The 13,578-nt window shown below is 54.1% G+C and overlaps 1 protein-coding gene across 2 annotated transcripts in view; it reads left to right on the top strand.

The window, feature by feature from the left end:
* Window positions 1-1,544: 1,544 nt before the first annotated feature.
* The window catches only part of NYNRIN (NYN domain and retroviral integrase containing), a 20,744-nt gene continuing 8,710 nt past the window's right edge, over window positions 1,545-13,578 (top strand). The window contains exons 1-4 of one of the 2 annotated variants that reach the window (XM_081830675.1): window positions 1,545-1,900; window positions 2,070-2,284; window positions 11,143-11,810; window positions 11,929-13,464. In XM_081830675.1, coding sequence (XP_081686801.1) covers window positions 2,087-2,284; window positions 11,143-11,810; window positions 11,929-13,464 — 2,402 coding nt within the window. In that variant the 5' untranslated portion in view covers window positions 1,545-1,900; window positions 2,070-2,086. The remainder of the gene's footprint in view (window positions 1,901-2,069; window positions 2,285-11,142; window positions 11,811-11,928; window positions 13,465-13,578) is intronic. The other variant, XM_081830676.1, reaches the window with a different exon arrangement.

The raw sequence follows: 13,578 nt of genomic DNA, 5'->3' as shown, positions 1-13,578 counted from the left end.
TGACAGTGGGAAAGAGGGGATCTCTGGGAAGCTATGGTGACATATGGGCCAGAGGTGAGGTGGGGACAAGAGACAAGATCTAGGAAGGGAAAATTAAAATATATTGGGTATCTATTCTGTGCCAGAAAACGTGCCAGGTGTGGTATGCACCTGTGCGGTCTGATTTGCAACCTGTGCTGAAGGTATTATTATCCCCATTCTTATGAGCTGAAGAAACGGAGTCACAGGAGTTTACATAAATTACCCTCTTTTATCCATTTTATCATTTATCCTAAACTTGACCTCTTTCCATCCTCTGCACCGCCCCTTTAAACTTAGGATTTAACCTGAGCGTTTTCCTTGAAGATGCCCCTGTGCGTGGGGTCCACAGTCAGTGGGAAGAGGTCAACAAGAGTTACGTTATTCAGGGAAGAGTGAGAAGCAGGGGTAGGAGGCTCTCACCTTGCTTCCGAGGAGAAACTGAAGCACGAGGAGGCAGGAGCCTCTTCTGAATCAAGGGAGAGCAGATAGAGGTAGGAAGAGCGGAGAGGACCTGACGTTCACTCTGGGGGTCTGCTTCCACGTGCTCTAAAGCGGCAGGACAGGGACTTCAGATGGGGCCCAGCAGAAGGCTGTGGAGCCTCTTCCTTTTCTGGATTCCAGTCTAGGGAGAAGCAACAGGAGTGGGGGTGGGCTGGGACAGGATGCGCTGAGTCCAGTCCGGACTAGGAGCAGTGTGAGCACCCACCTCTCCCCAGTTGGGCCCCACATGCCATGGCCCCCCAGGGGAGATGTTCCAGGGTTGGCCTAAAATTAAAGTCCACTGCCCTTTGTCCCCATAGGTACACTTGTGTCTGTTAGAATGCCCGTCTCATTTGGGGTTCGTAAAATAAAGGTCACTGAAGCCCAGGACCCAGACTGCGCCCTTCCAGAGCCAGGTTCTTCTGTTCAGGCCGCAGGGCTGCATAAGGTGTTCTTTGTGAGGATGACGCCTCCGGGGCAGGGTGTTGCGGCGGGGGTGGGGGGGGGTGGGCAGCCCAGAGCTGGTCCCTGACCGCTGATGCCAAGCGGTTGGCTGTGGGTCAAGGGTTGAGGGAACCCTCAAAGGCGGCATTACAGGCCAGACCCTCACTCCCATCCTGAAGCCTCCCCTCCCGGCATTACTCAAACTCCCTAAATGGGGCTTTCATAAACAGCGCGAGTCTGAACACTCGGGCGGCTCTCCCGCCCCTCCGGCCCTGGGGGCTTCAGGAGGGTCTGGGCTGCCTGCCAACCCCGGCTGTCCCCAGACTTGGGGGTGGGGTGGGGAGGAGGTGCCGCTACCCTCAGCTTCCTGCTAGATTTCCAGCCCGGAGTTTCCTCAGGCCCCGGCCTCCCCGGCTCCCCACCCTGCTCTCCCTTAACCCTTTTCTCCGGGGCCGGGGGGCGGGGTGGGGGGGGAGTGGCACAGGTCCGCTTCTCCAGGGAGGGCTGGGAGGGGCGCGGTGGGAGGAGCTGGGAGAAAGTCCCAGAATCCAAACCCCCTCTCCCGCACCCGAACGCCCCTCCTTCCCTTCCTCTTCCTTCCACCCAGGAAAGGGGAACGTGGAAGGAAATTAACTTTGACCCCTGATTCTGGCTCGAGGCCTAAAACTTGGGTGGAAGGCGGAGGTTTCGAGGACCCTCCCGCCCCCTCCCCCCCGCCTCGTCGCCCCCTCCCCCGGCCTTCCGCGCCCCTTCTAGCCACCCGGCGGACGGGGAAAGGGTTCATCCTGCGGGGGCTGGCGCAGTGGTGAAGGGGGAAGGCTGGGGGCGGAGGGAAGGGCGGCGGGAGCCCCAGCGGTCCCACCCCCAGCTGCGGCCCCTGGCAGGAAGAGATTGTCGCGGGAGCCGCCGCCAAAAGGGACGGAGCTCGGGCGGACGGGCGCCCGGGCGGTGGCGGGTGGGTCCGCGAGCCGGGAGGACCCGGGCCCGGGCGCGGGGGGGTGGGGGGGCGGGGGTTAGGGGGCGCGCCGCTCGGAGGAGGGGGCGTGGCCTGGGCTCCTCGGGCACCCGGCTGGGGCGCCTCCCGCGCTGGGAGCCCGGTGACACTGTCGACGCCCTCCTTCCAGGGGCGGGCGGGGCAGCCATGCTCCTGTCCGGGGGCGACCCTCCGGCGCAGGAATGGTTCATGGTGCAGACCAAATCAAAGCCCCGGGTGCAGCGGCAGCGGCTGCAAGTGCAGCGCATCTTCAGGGTCAAGCTGAACGCCTTCCAGAGCCGCCCAGACACCCCCTACTTCTGGCTGCAGCTCGAGGGGCCCAAGGAGAACATGAGCAAAGCCAAGGTAAACAGCTTGTCCCCACCCCCACCCGCCCCTTCCAGTCAGACCCCTCTCACGCTCCCCTGTCCCGGGGAGACAGGGGTCCCCAGAGGTCCCTCGAACTGGATTCGGCACTATGGCGGGCAGGTAGTGGGCCAGTCTCCTGCCTTTCCAGATCTGCAGCCTTGGTTCCTTCCCTCTGGTTCCCTTTTTCTTTTCTGCCTCACCCCTCTCCTGCATGTCACTTCTGTCCCTCAAGTGCTCTGAGAGAGCCTCCGTGGTGTGTGTTCCCCCAGGAGCCTTCCATGGCCAGGACCCCAGCATCCGTAGCCTGCTCCCCCATCCGGGGAACAACTTAAGGTCCAGCATTTCTATGGCCTCTGCAACACCTCTTTGTTCTCCATCAAGACGCTGGAAGGCCCAGGTCCTTCTGTCTCCTTTTAAGTCTTCTTAAATCCTGGGCTGCCCCTTGGAGCCTCTCAGAGTGCTGGGCTAGAGGGGCCCTTAGAAACCCTTCTAGAGCAATGCTGGATTTTACAGATGCGGTATTGGGGATCAGAGAGGGTAACGGGCTTGCCTGAGCACACAGTGTCAGCTGGGGGTGGGGGGAGGGTGGCAAGTGCTGGGACTAGAACCCAGGGCTCTGGGCTCCCTGCTCCACACTCTTGATGCCCTAGGCAGCCTCTTGCAGGGGCTGGGGTGTGTGTGTGTGTGTGTGTGTGTGTGTGTGTGTGTGTGTGTGTGTATGCAGCTGCTCTGGAAGGCAGCAGCCCTTGGGGATAGGTGGGAATCTTGGAGGAGGGCTGTGGGCTTTCAGATGAAAGGGCCTGCTGTGTGGGGCAGGGCGCTGGACAGGCCAGGTCACAGTGCACCTCTCTTGCATTCTCCCTGGCTTCTCTCACAAGCTTCTTCCCTACTTGGGCCTCTCAGGTTCCCTCTGACCCCCAATCATGGCCAAGGTCTCCCTCTTCCCCTAGATTCCCTTATCTTTTCCTGGTAGGAATGCTACAGCTTCCCTGGGTCCCAGGTCACCACTCCCTGTGCACCTCTCACCCCCCCCAAAACACACCCCTTCCCCAGCTGGGTCTATACCAATATCCTAATTGGTCAAGGCCATGGGTGGGGGAGCCCAGAATACACTGGCCAGTGGCAGGCAGGCAGGCTGGAAAGTTCCTCCCTCAGCCCCTCCACTGAGCTGCTTGGTCAGCAGTTTTTCCAGTTCTGACAGAGGTGCTGGGGGAGGGGAGGGGTGCCTGCCCAGAGAATGGATGGGCAGGAGCCCCTGAGATTCAGACTTTTCAGTAGCTGGAATAGGGTGGATTAACAAGAGGAGCCTTTGGGGTTGTTTTGGGTTCTTAATCTTTTTGTTAATTTGAAATAGAACAACTCACCCTTTTATGGGATTTGTACTTTCAGAGGTGCCCAGCGCCCCTGCCCCCTGCTTTAAATCCAGGATCAGCTTCTCCAGGCTTGTCTGCTCCTGTTTCCACTGCAGTCTCAGGGTTCCTTGGGCCACTGATCCCTCCCTCACACCCCAGGTCCTGCTAATGTAACCAGTGGCTCTCTCGACTCCCCTACCTGTCACCTCATTCCCCAGGCCCTGTTTAAGATGGAAACATAACGTGAGGGTCTTCTGGATAAGTCCCTCTTTTACTGCACAGAATGAGCAGAAAGAAGAGATGGTTGGAGGTTTGGAGAAGGAGAGCAGGGAGGGTGGGAGGATAAAGCTTTGTCCTAGGAGTCAGGAGATCTGGGCTCAACCTGTTGTCACCAAGCTATGTCTGGGACAGAGGGGTGTGGCAGAGAGAGTTTGAGATCAGGGTTTGCTACCCTCTAACTGGGTGACCTGGGTCAAATAATTTACTCTCCCTTGAGCCTATTTCTTCATCTATAAAATAATAATATAACACCCACATCATGGAGGGGTTGTGAGTCAGCCGAAATAATGCATGCTTAAGTACGTTTGCAAATGTGGAGAGCTACGGGATATAGATGGCAGTTATTGTCGTTGTTTTTTAAAGATTTATTTATTTATTTTGGGGGGCGGAGGAAGAAGGAGAGAATCCTCAAGCAGACTCCCCACCAAGGGCTTCATGGGGGTAGGGGGGTTGCCTCCATCCCAGGGCCCTGAGATTGTGACCTGAGCTGAAACCAAGAGCTGGGTGCTCAACAGGCCCAGCCACCCAGGCGCCCCATATAGGTCAGTTATTACTGTACAACTTTGAACGAGTGCTTTTGTCTCTGGTTTTCGGTCTCCTTGTTTGTAAAGTGAAAAGCTGAAATTAAAGTAAGATGAAATGCTCCCCAAGGTCCAGCAATCTCATACGTGACAATTTCTCAAGTATGAGGATGTCTCGTGGCTTCCGTGTGGAGGTGCTGGGGCTGAACCTAATCCTAAACTGTGGGGACACGGAAGCCTGTACTTTGATAATGTGCTGTGATACCCAGGCCAACAGGCAGAGAGGACCTAGTGAGACCAGAGGCTGAGGGATGGGAGAAGGGTGAGCATGGGGTTGGCTGGATGGGGAGGGGAGGAGGGGTGAAGGAGACAGGCTCATCTGGAGAAGGGCCCGGGTATGTTTCTAAATTATATGCCCTGGCTTTCCAGGAAAATGTCTGTAGAACTCAAGAGTGCCTTTCAATTGTTATCTTGTGGTGGGATTTAAAAAATAATGAAGACATTTGCCGGAAATCACCTTCCCAGGCGGCAAAAAACAGTGGGGTGGCCTGGCCTCTCTGAGGCGTAATCAGCAGGTGGAAAGGAGGGTTTTAATAATGATCAGAGTTGCCCACGGACAAGCCCTGCTCAGCCCTCTGTCCCTGGCAACGATGTGAGGAAGCGTTGAGTGCAGAGAGGAGAGGTGACATTTCACTTTTCTCCTTTCTGGAGATGATGGAGGGAGGTGAGGGGGAGCCAGAGACTGGGTTCAGGGAGCTGTGGGACAGGGCAAGGTTTGCTGACTTTGGGCTTGACTTGTCAGATGGAAGCTGAGCTGTCCCTTGCTCCCCACTGGGAGCAGTCCCATGGACGTTGGTGGCCAGGGATATGCTGGAGCTGGCTGCTACTAGCCCACTGTTAACATTTCAGGAAGTTTGCAAACCAGTGGAGTCCCATTGGTAGTTTGAAATCAGCCATGGTGGGAGTATTTATGCCATAGAAATTGTCAAATGCTGCAAATCAGGGCTATCCCGCTGCACCCCCCACGGGCTGATGCTAAACTCTTACCAACACACTTAATTGGGTTTTGGGCAACTAACCTTTCTCTCTTTTTTTTTTTTTTAAACTTAGTTTTTCTTCTATCAAAGTAATGCATAATTAAAAAGTCCAATAGTTTTTAAAAAGCACACAATAGGACACCATGATTCCCTGCCTTGTGCCTCCCAACTCCTTCTTCAGTGCTCTTCCTCCTAGACAGTAGTCCCTTTGGCATTTCCTCATCTACGCATTCCTTAAAAAAATTATCTCTCTCTCTCTCTATCTCTCTATCTATATCTTTTGATTAATTGATTTTATTTTTTGTGTATTTTTCAAATTTAAATTCAGTTACTTAACAGATAGTGTGCTATTAGTTTCAGAGGTGATTAAATGATTTTAGATCTCTCTTTCTCTCTTAAGATTTTATTTATTTATTTATTTATTTATTTATTTATTTATTTATTTGAGAGAGAGAGAATGAGAGACAGAGAGCGTGAGAGGGAGGAGGGTCAGAGGGAGAAGCAGACCCCCTGCCGAGCAGGGAGCCCGATGCGGGGACTCGATCCTGGGACTCCAGGATCATGACCTGAGCCGAAGGCAGTCGCTTAACCAACTGAGCCACCCAGGCGCCCCCTTAAGATTTTATTTTTAAGTAATCTCTACACCCAGCGTGGGGCTTGAACTCACAAGCCCGAGATCGAGAGTCGCACACTCCACCCACTGAGCCAGCCAGGTGCCCCAGTTTTAGATATCTTTTTACTTCCTCTGTTGTAGGTGAGGGTTTAGCCCCTTACATCACTGTCCATTCTTTTTTCCCAATATAGTTACGTTTCAATTTTCTGTCGAACCTGCATTTACTGTTTACATCATCATGCTTGGGCATGCATCATTCACATCTGGGCATTGCCATGTACTCTGCTTATGTTTTCTTTCTCACTTTTTTATTTCACTAAGGTAAGGACCCCTTGTTTTTCAATTTGCTTGTTTTTCTTTGTACCTGTAGCCCATTCTTACAACTTCAGTAGCCTCTCGCTACAGTTTTCTAGAAGGTCGATCTATGGGTTCAGGGTGTTATTGCAGTTCCAGCTTCCTTGGAGACATCTTTCTGTCTAGCCAGGACTACACAGCTGTCATCCAAGATTTCAGTTTGCTGTCATTCTTGTCATCCCTTTGCCTTTTTTCTTTGTCAAATGCTTTGTTTACTGGACTGAATGTCTTTCTCTTTCTTGGGTTGGTGGGTCACGTCATCGATGGCATCATCAAGTGAGAAAGATGGTGCAGTGCTAAAGGGTATGCTGGTGACTGCTCTCAACAAGCTTGTCTCTTGAGTCCTACCCTCCAGTCCGAGCTAGCTGTCCCCCATGCCTGCTGATGCTTGTGGTCTTAGAATAGTGCCTGGGTGCTCAGTGACGATTTGTTGACTAGATGAATCCATTCTGAGCTCTGTCTTCACCATCATCCTGGAGATTGTCTTTGCTTTTTTCCTACGTCCTTTCTTGATTCGCTGGAAGATGCTCCCCAGCAGCTTCCCGAGAAAGGTCCCCCTGCTGAAAGATTTTATAGGAGGCAAAATGTTGGAGGAGGTAAAATGATACGCACATTGGCATATCTACATTGCACATCTGAAGGTCGCTTGATATTGATAGTTTGCTTGGTATTGAATTATAAATGGAAAATCATTTTCCTTCAGAAATGCAGAGGCATTATGCCATTGACTTCTTGCTTTTGAGACATCTGAAGCTCTTCAGGTCCCAGGTCCTTTGTGTGTGAAATGTTTTCCCTCTGGAAGTTTGTAGTTTTCCCCACTGCTTTGAGGTTTCTCAGTGAGACCCCTTTGTGTGGGTCTATCTTCAGCCATCTTCGGTTACTACTGCGGTGGTACTCTGTGGGGCTATCTGGACACTCATGTTCTTCAGATCTAGAAATTTTTCTGGAACTATTTTGTTGATGATTTCCCCCCTGTGTATTCTCTGTCCTCTCTTTCTAGAACTCCTCTTCAGACATTGCACATTCTGGTCTGGTGTACTTTTTCTTATTTTTTCTCCTGTTCTCCAATTCTAACTTTTTGCTCTGTTTTCCGGAGATTTCCTGAAGTTTATCTTCCAACCGTTTTATTTTTTAAGTTTTTTTTTTTTTAAAGATTTTATTTATTTATTTGAGAGAGAGAATGAGACAGAGAGAGAGAGCATGAGAGGGGGGAGGATCAGAGGGAGAAGCAGACTCCCCGCCGAGCAGAGAGCCCGATGCGGGACTCGATCCCGGGACTCCAGGATCATGACCTGAGCCGAAGGCAGTGGCTTAACCAACTGAGCCACCCAGGCGCCCTATTTTTTAAGTTTTTAAAAAGATTTTATTTATTTATTTGGGAGGGGGTAAGGGCAGAGTGAGAGGGAGAGAGTCTCAAGCAGACTCCCCACTGAGTATGGAGCCTGACCTGGAGCTCAGTCCCACGACCCCGAGATCATAACCTGAGCTGAAATCAAGAGTCAGAGGTTCACCCGCCTGAGCCACCCAGGTGCTATACTGCCATCATATTTTTAATATCTAAAAGTCATTTATGGGGGCACCTGGCTGGCTCAGTTAGTGGAGCGTGCAACTCTTGATCTCAGAGTTGCGGGTTTGAGCCCCACATTGGGTGTAGAGATTACTTAAAAATGAAATCTTAAAAAAAATGTCATTTATGTTCTCTGAATTCTCTTTTCAAAGGGGCGCCTGGGTGGCTCAATCAGTTAAGCGGCTGGCTCTTGGTTATGGCTCAGGTCGTGGTCTCGGGTCCTGGGATCAAGCCCTGCATTGGGCTCCACGCTCAGCAGGGTCTGCTTGAGGATTCTTTCTCTCCCTCTCCCTCTGCCCCCCTCCCTGCTTGCACACACTCTCTCTCTCCAATAAATAAATCTTAAAAAAAGTAGTATTCTATTCTTGTTTAATGTGCTCAGTGTTCTTTATTATCTCTCTGAGAGAGCAATGACAGTAAGCGTTTTGAAGTTTTCTTCTCCTTGCCTAGTTTCTCTTCCTTCAAATTGTTCCCCTCCCCTTTCTGTGTGTTTTCTTTCTTTTTGTGGAGCCCAGCGTGGGGCTTGAACTCATGACCTTGAGATCAAGACCTGAGCTGAGGTGAAGAGTTGGATGCTTAACCGACTGAGCCACCCAGGCGCTCCTGTATGTTTATTTCACATTAGGAGCTTTCCTCATATGTCATGGTAATCCATGCATGAGGCTGACACTTGTTGGTTTTGAGCTTGGTGTACGGAGATCTGAGGGCATTGTCTGTCAGGGAACCTGTTTGGTGATCTTTAGGTCTTTGCTCTCCGGCTGGCCGGATTTCCAGAATGTTATTTCTCTCTTCTGTGCCCTGGAGGGTCACGGTCTGGCTGCTGAATTGCCGAATGGGAAGAATGGGTTTCTCTGCACTCAGCTTTCATTGTAGACTTCATCATCTGGCCTTCTTCCCTTCCTTCATGTTTCTTTGTACGGTCTCCACACCCTCAAGTGTGGTGATCAACCTCTAATACCAGGACCTCGTTTCCTGCCTGTTAGTTTGCCTAGAGAGCAAACCTCCACGCGTGTGAGGTACTTACCCAGCCTTCATGTAGGGGGCTGGTTGGTCTCTAACTGCTCCTCGAACAACTTTACCTCAGTCTGCCTTGTTACTTTTAAATTTTATTTTATTTTTAAGTAATCTCTATACCCAACGTGGGGCTCCAACTTACAAGTCTGTTGTTTCTTTACCTTTTTTTGTTGAATGGTATAGACAGACCCGTGGTTAAGACCCCAGACTTTGGAGTCAGAGTGCCTGAGTATCCCAGCCCACTATCTGTGTAACCTTGAACTTGTGCCCTTCCTTGCTCATCTAAAATGGGGATGTAGTAATTTCCTTCTAGGGCAGAGAGAGGAATAAATGAGATCATGTGTATATGGAGCCTGATGCACAGTGAGTATTCGATGAATATTAGTTCACATTTATTATTTGGAAAAGGATCTTAGTTTTTAATGTATCTTTTAGTTAAAAAATATTGAACAGTTAATGGAACAATAACTATTTTAAGCTCTTTGCACAAAGAGAAAGAAACCACCCACAATCTTCTTCTCCAGCACATCTCTTCATTTTTACATATTGTTTTTCAAGTAATTGGAATGTAGGGTACTGGGGTGAGGATTGGTTAAGGTCTACGACAGTTATCCTGCATCTGGTCAGATTCACCCTTGCCAGACAGTGGGACCAGCCGAGGTTCTGGGTGGGAGGGGTTGGCTTGGGATGTCTATCAGGTTTTGAGCTGGTTTTGGACTGATCGCAAAGGGGTTAGACCTGGGCAGAAGTGCCTAGGTGTATTTAGGCCCTTTGGAGAAGGGGTTGGAGGTCTGTGGCCTGATCCAGATAGAAGAGGTAAGCATAGGCCTGAGCAGAATGGTCTGAGCAGGGGGCTGGAGTGGTCTTCAGGATGGCTGCTGGAGATCTAAAATGGAGCCTTTGTTCCTTAATGGAACTGTTAGGAGAAAACAGGAAGAGGGATGGCTGTCATGGACATGGGATGTGGAGGGGCAGGAGGGACACGAGGGCAAGTGCAATCAACATGGGTTGGCTGATTAAGAGGGAGTGCCCATGCTCCCTTGGAGATCATGGGGCCATGCTGGTACAACTCAGCCGTGTAGGGGGGAACCCCAACCTCTCCCCTCCCAGCGGCTGCTGAAGACTGAGTGTGTGAGCCCTGTAAACATGAGGACTTGGTCTGCCCAGAGAGCCAGAGGCCTTCGTTCAGGTTCAACCATTGTGCATATCGGCGGGGTTCCCCTGGATGCTGGCCCAGTGACTTACCTCCTCCTCTCTTCCCTCTGGGCAACAGAGTTACCATGGTTACAGGTACAGGTTGTGCTAGACACCTGCTGGAGGGGGAGTAAGCCAGAATCCCTCAGGATTACCCTGTAGTCACTGTGCAGTCTGAGGAGGTGGAAAGGGCTCTGGTTTCAGGGTCAGACAGATGTGGATTGTGCTCCTGGCCCATCAGCTTCTAGCTGTGTGTCATTGGGCAAGCGTCATGTCCCTTCTGAGCATACAGAATTCGAATAGCTAGGTTAAGACGCTAGGCTAAGCACTTCCTTTTTTATTAACTCATTGAAGCTTCATAATAGCCTAATGAGGGGGGAATGTTATCCCCATTTTACAGATGAGGAATCGCAGGCACAGGGAGGGTAAATAACTTGCCCCAGGTCACATGGGTTCCTGGCACATGGAGGATACTCAGTAGTGTGCAATTCCCCTTCTCCTAGCTAGCTCACATTTCTAGAACCCCAGGGTAGGACTGGACCTTAGGGGTAGCTCACTTAACCTGCCATCCTACAGGCGAAGGGACAGAGGTCCCAAGAAGAAGGTAAATTTCCCACAGTTAACCTACCTAAGGTTAGGTTAGGTTGCAGTCGAGTTGGAACTAGAACCAGGGCCCCCGACTCCAAGCCTAGGTGCTTTCCCCTTCCGCTGGGTGCCTCCCTCATCCTGTCCGAGAGTTCCCTGGGAAGAAATGAGTGTGTGAGGGGCCAGGGCCAGGAGACAGGGGCTGGCCAGGGGGGTGGCATTTGGATTATGGTAGGCAAGGGGAGGGCATGTCCTTGGGGTTGGGGAGTGCAAGCCAGTGAGTGCAGGGCCCTAAAAGGATGACTTCCTTTGTGCTTGCTCTCCCTACTGTGGCCTCAGGAGTATCTGAAGGGCCTGTGCAGCCCGGAGCTGTGGAAGGAGGTTCGCTACCCACAGGCCCTGCACTGCGCCTTCCTTGGGGCCCAGGGCCTCTTTCTCGACTGTCTCTGCTGGAGCACCCTGGCCTACCTGGTGCCTGGCCCCCCCGGCTCCCTGATGGTCGGGGGGCTGACCGAGTCTTTCATCATGACCCAGAACTGGCTGGAGGAGCTGGTGGGGCGGCTGCGCTGGGGCCCTGCTGCTCTGCTCACGCCCCGGGGGATCTGGGAGGCCGAGGTGACCAGGGCCTTCGGGGCCCTGGTCTGGATCCGTGGTGACCAGTACGCAGGGGATCTGCTGCAGCTGCCCCCAGCGGTCCAAGAGCTGCTGCTGAGCCTGGTGCGGGACGCTGCGGGCAAGGAAGACATCATCGAGTGGCTCGGCCGCATCGGCACCTCCGAGTCGCGCTCTGACCCCGAGGTCCTGATCTGCCCTCCCCACCAGCAGAAGGAAGGCCCGGCCATGGTGTCTGTGGGAGACGGTCCTGGGCCCTTCCTGGAGGTGGGGACCCTCCAGAACAGGAGTCTAGAACATTCCAAGAGATTAACCAGCCTGGGAGCCACCAGGGCCCTGGTCTCGGGCACCCCCGGCCAGAACACCCAGCAGGAACCCGCCAACCAGCTGGTACGGTAAGTTCTGAAGAATCTCTTTGCTTCTCGGATCCTATCCCTGCTCCCCCACCCCAAGGACATAGTGGGGGACTTAAGTGGTCTAACCACCCTTCCAACAAACTGGGGCTTCCTCCAGGGTCGATTCCAGCAGCCACAGTGGCACAGACAGCGCTCCCCGAGAGGAAGGGCCGGCGCGAGCCACCGGCAGCCAGGACTCCACAGCCCACACACAGGCCCTGTCACAGCAGAGGCAGGGCCAGAGAGTGGAAGACAAAGTCCCCTTCCAGCCCCCCGTGTCAGCCCTGGGTGTGTGCCCGCCCTGGAAGGCCTGGACCCCAGGGCCAGCCTTTGGGCCCTTGTGGCCGGGGGCTATCGCGGCCACCTTCTGGAGGATCAATGAGCTGCACTCCCTCCACCTGGCCTGGCTCCTGTCCCAGGCGTGCTTCAGTTTCCCCTTCTGGCAGAGGCCGCTGGGCCCCATTCAGTTCAAGCTACCAGGGCAGAATCCTTTGCCCTTGAATCTCGAGTGGAAGCAGAAGGAGCTGGTTCCTTTGCCCAGCATGGAAAGCCCAGACTGCAGACTGGATGCGGGACCAGGAGGAGAGGCGGCCCTCCAGAAATGCCCGGGGCCGGACACCCCCCAAAAAGTCATGAGTTTATTGGTGGTCTCGGGGGGCTCAGGCGTAAAGGACAAGACTGGCCCCGGACTTCCACAGATAGGGCCACCCTTGACCTCTGTACCGCAGCTGCCAGCTGGAAGCGAGCCAGGGGATCGAGGAAGTGGGCAGTGGGATAGGAAGGGGCCAGAAGAGGGGCCCTTTCCAGCACTGCCGCCGGGGCGAGGAGTGTCTACAGCTCAGGGGGGACCCGTGGCTCAAGGGGGGCCAACCGCTCTGCCAGTACCCGACGCTCAAACAGTGCCTGAAACTCTCGAAGTGCCCGTGGCTGCAGCAGTGGCCACAGCTCAAACCCCACCCGCGGATCCAGCGCTGCCCGCAGTCCCCAAAGTGCCTACAGCCCAGACGCCGCTGGCGGTCCACGCAGAACCTGCAGCTCTCGAAGTGCCTTCGGCCCCGACAAAGCCAGCAGCTCCAGGGGTGCCCACGGCTCAGAAGGCCGCCGGGGCTCCACTGGCATCAGCCGCTCCAGAGGTACCTGCAACTCCCAAAGCTCCCGTGGCTCAGAAAACGCCTGCGGCGAAATCATCACCTGCGGGGCCCAAAGCACCCAAAGCTCAAACTGGGCCTGCAGCCAAAACAGGGTCTGCCGCCCCCAAAGCCTCCAGAGCTCCCAAAACACCTGCGGCTCAGAAGACGCCCACAGATCTGGGGCCAGTCTCGGATGGGGCCAAACTCCTGGGCGAGGGCCAGCCTTCGTCAAGGGGCAACGCCTCCTTCGCGAAGGGCCAGGGGGAGGCCGAAAGGCAGGGTCCCCAGTCCGGCAGCACCTTGGCTCCCAGTAGTAAGCACCGACCTCAGACGCAGGGGCTCCCGGGGGCCCGGGAGGGCACCCCGAGGCAGCCGCCTCGCCACCCACAGGCAAACAGCACAGTGACCAGCTTCCAGAGGTACCACGAGGCCCTGAATACACCTTTCGAGCTGAACCTGTCGGGGGAACCCGGGAACCAGGGGCTGCGGCGAGTGGTCATTGATGGCAGCAGCGTGGCCATGGTGTGAGTACCCAGGGCCGTGGGGTGGGCTGGGGGTTCTGGGCAGCTGGGGCAGGGCATCCCAGGGGGGCGGGGGGGCAGAGTGCGGCATCCCCTCGACCTCTGCATGTGGGTGAC

This window comes from Leptonychotes weddellii, chromosome 9 (assembly GCF_054177405.1).
Source record: "Leptonychotes weddellii isolate Sample4059 chromosome 9, ASM5417740v2, whole genome shotgun sequence".
NCBI lineage: Eukaryota > Metazoa > Chordata > Mammalia > Carnivora > Phocidae > Leptonychotes > Leptonychotes weddellii.
This window is presented reverse-complemented; position numbering and strand designations above follow the sequence as displayed.